The sequence below is a fragment of the Amblyraja radiata genome, chromosome 25 (genome assembly GCF_010909765.2).
Source record: "Amblyraja radiata isolate CabotCenter1 chromosome 25, sAmbRad1.1.pri, whole genome shotgun sequence".
NCBI classification, from domain to species: domain Eukaryota; kingdom Metazoa; phylum Chordata; class Chondrichthyes; order Rajiformes; family Rajidae; genus Amblyraja; species Amblyraja radiata.
The window spans coordinates 17,790,685-17,791,601 of NC_045980.1; the positions used below are offsets into that span (position 1 = coordinate 17,790,685).

Below are 917 nucleotides of genomic sequence, written 5' to 3' on the forward strand. Positions count from 1 at the left end.
GAAATGTTGTCATAACGCGAGTCACACCATGGGTCAACGTTGCAGGAAGGGACAAAGGATACACTGCTCATCTAGACACAGTTCAACAGGAGAATTAATCACCCTGGTTTCAGCCCATGAGGAGTTATGCAATGGAGATGGACTCACTTTGGGGTATTTTCCGGTGGGTTCAGCAGAATGGGTGGGAGGTTGCTCATCTGCAAGGGTTTTTGTTTCATATCACTAGATGGATGAACATGATGTGAACTGTGTAGAGCCATACAGCATGCAAACAGTCCCTTCGGCCCAACTTGTCCATGCCAACCAAGGTGCCTTTTTTTTTTTTTTTTTTTTTTTTTAAACTTTCCAAATGATAGCTTTATTTGTTACATTGGTACACCAACAGTTTATGCAGTGCTGGAAGAAGCCATTGCAGCACGTCTGGGCTTTGGGGTAGTGCCTTCACGGAATCCATTTCTGAACCTCCGAAACACCACCTTCAGGTGCCTCATGCGACCTGTGCCTGTTGTGTTTCTCCTTTTGGCTTTTGCACTCCAGTTATACTTTCTCTTTCTCTTGGCAGGGTAGGCACATTTACCACAGGTGGATTTCTGCAGGTGAAATGCTTTAGCTCCACACCGCCGGCAAAGAGTGTGTGTCTTGTTCCGCCTCTTACCAAATGACGATGTTCCCTTCGTCATTTTCACAGCGAGCTCGAAACCAAGGTGCCTTAGCGTAGAACAGTACAGCACAAGAACGGGCTCTTTGGCCCACCATGTTGGTGCTGAACATGATGCCAAGTCAAGCTGGTCTCATCTGCCTGCACCTGATCCACATTCTACTATTCCCTGCACTTCTGTGCTCCTACCTAAAAACCTCTTAAGCGCCACTATCACATCTGCCTCCACCACCACCCCTGGCAGTGTGTATCCAGCCCC

General features: G+C 47.7%; 1 protein-coding gene across 1 annotated transcript; it reads right to left on the reverse strand.

Moving 5' to 3' along the window:
* Window positions 1-339: 339 nt before the first annotated feature.
* On the reverse strand, window positions 340-713 carry LOC116987360 (60S ribosomal protein L37). The gene has a single exon (XM_033043340.1). The coding sequence runs from the start codon at window positions 678-680 to the stop codon at window positions 387-389; it is 294 nt and encodes a 97-aa protein (XP_032899231.1). The 5' UTR covers window positions 681-713; the 3' UTR covers window positions 340-386.
* Window positions 714-917: the final 204 nt, after the last annotated feature.

Coding starts and splice junctions, on each gene's coding strand:
- LOC116987360 (XM_033043340.1), bottom strand. CDS start 680: ATGACGAAGGGAACATCGTCATTTGGTAAGAGGCGGAACAAGACACAC.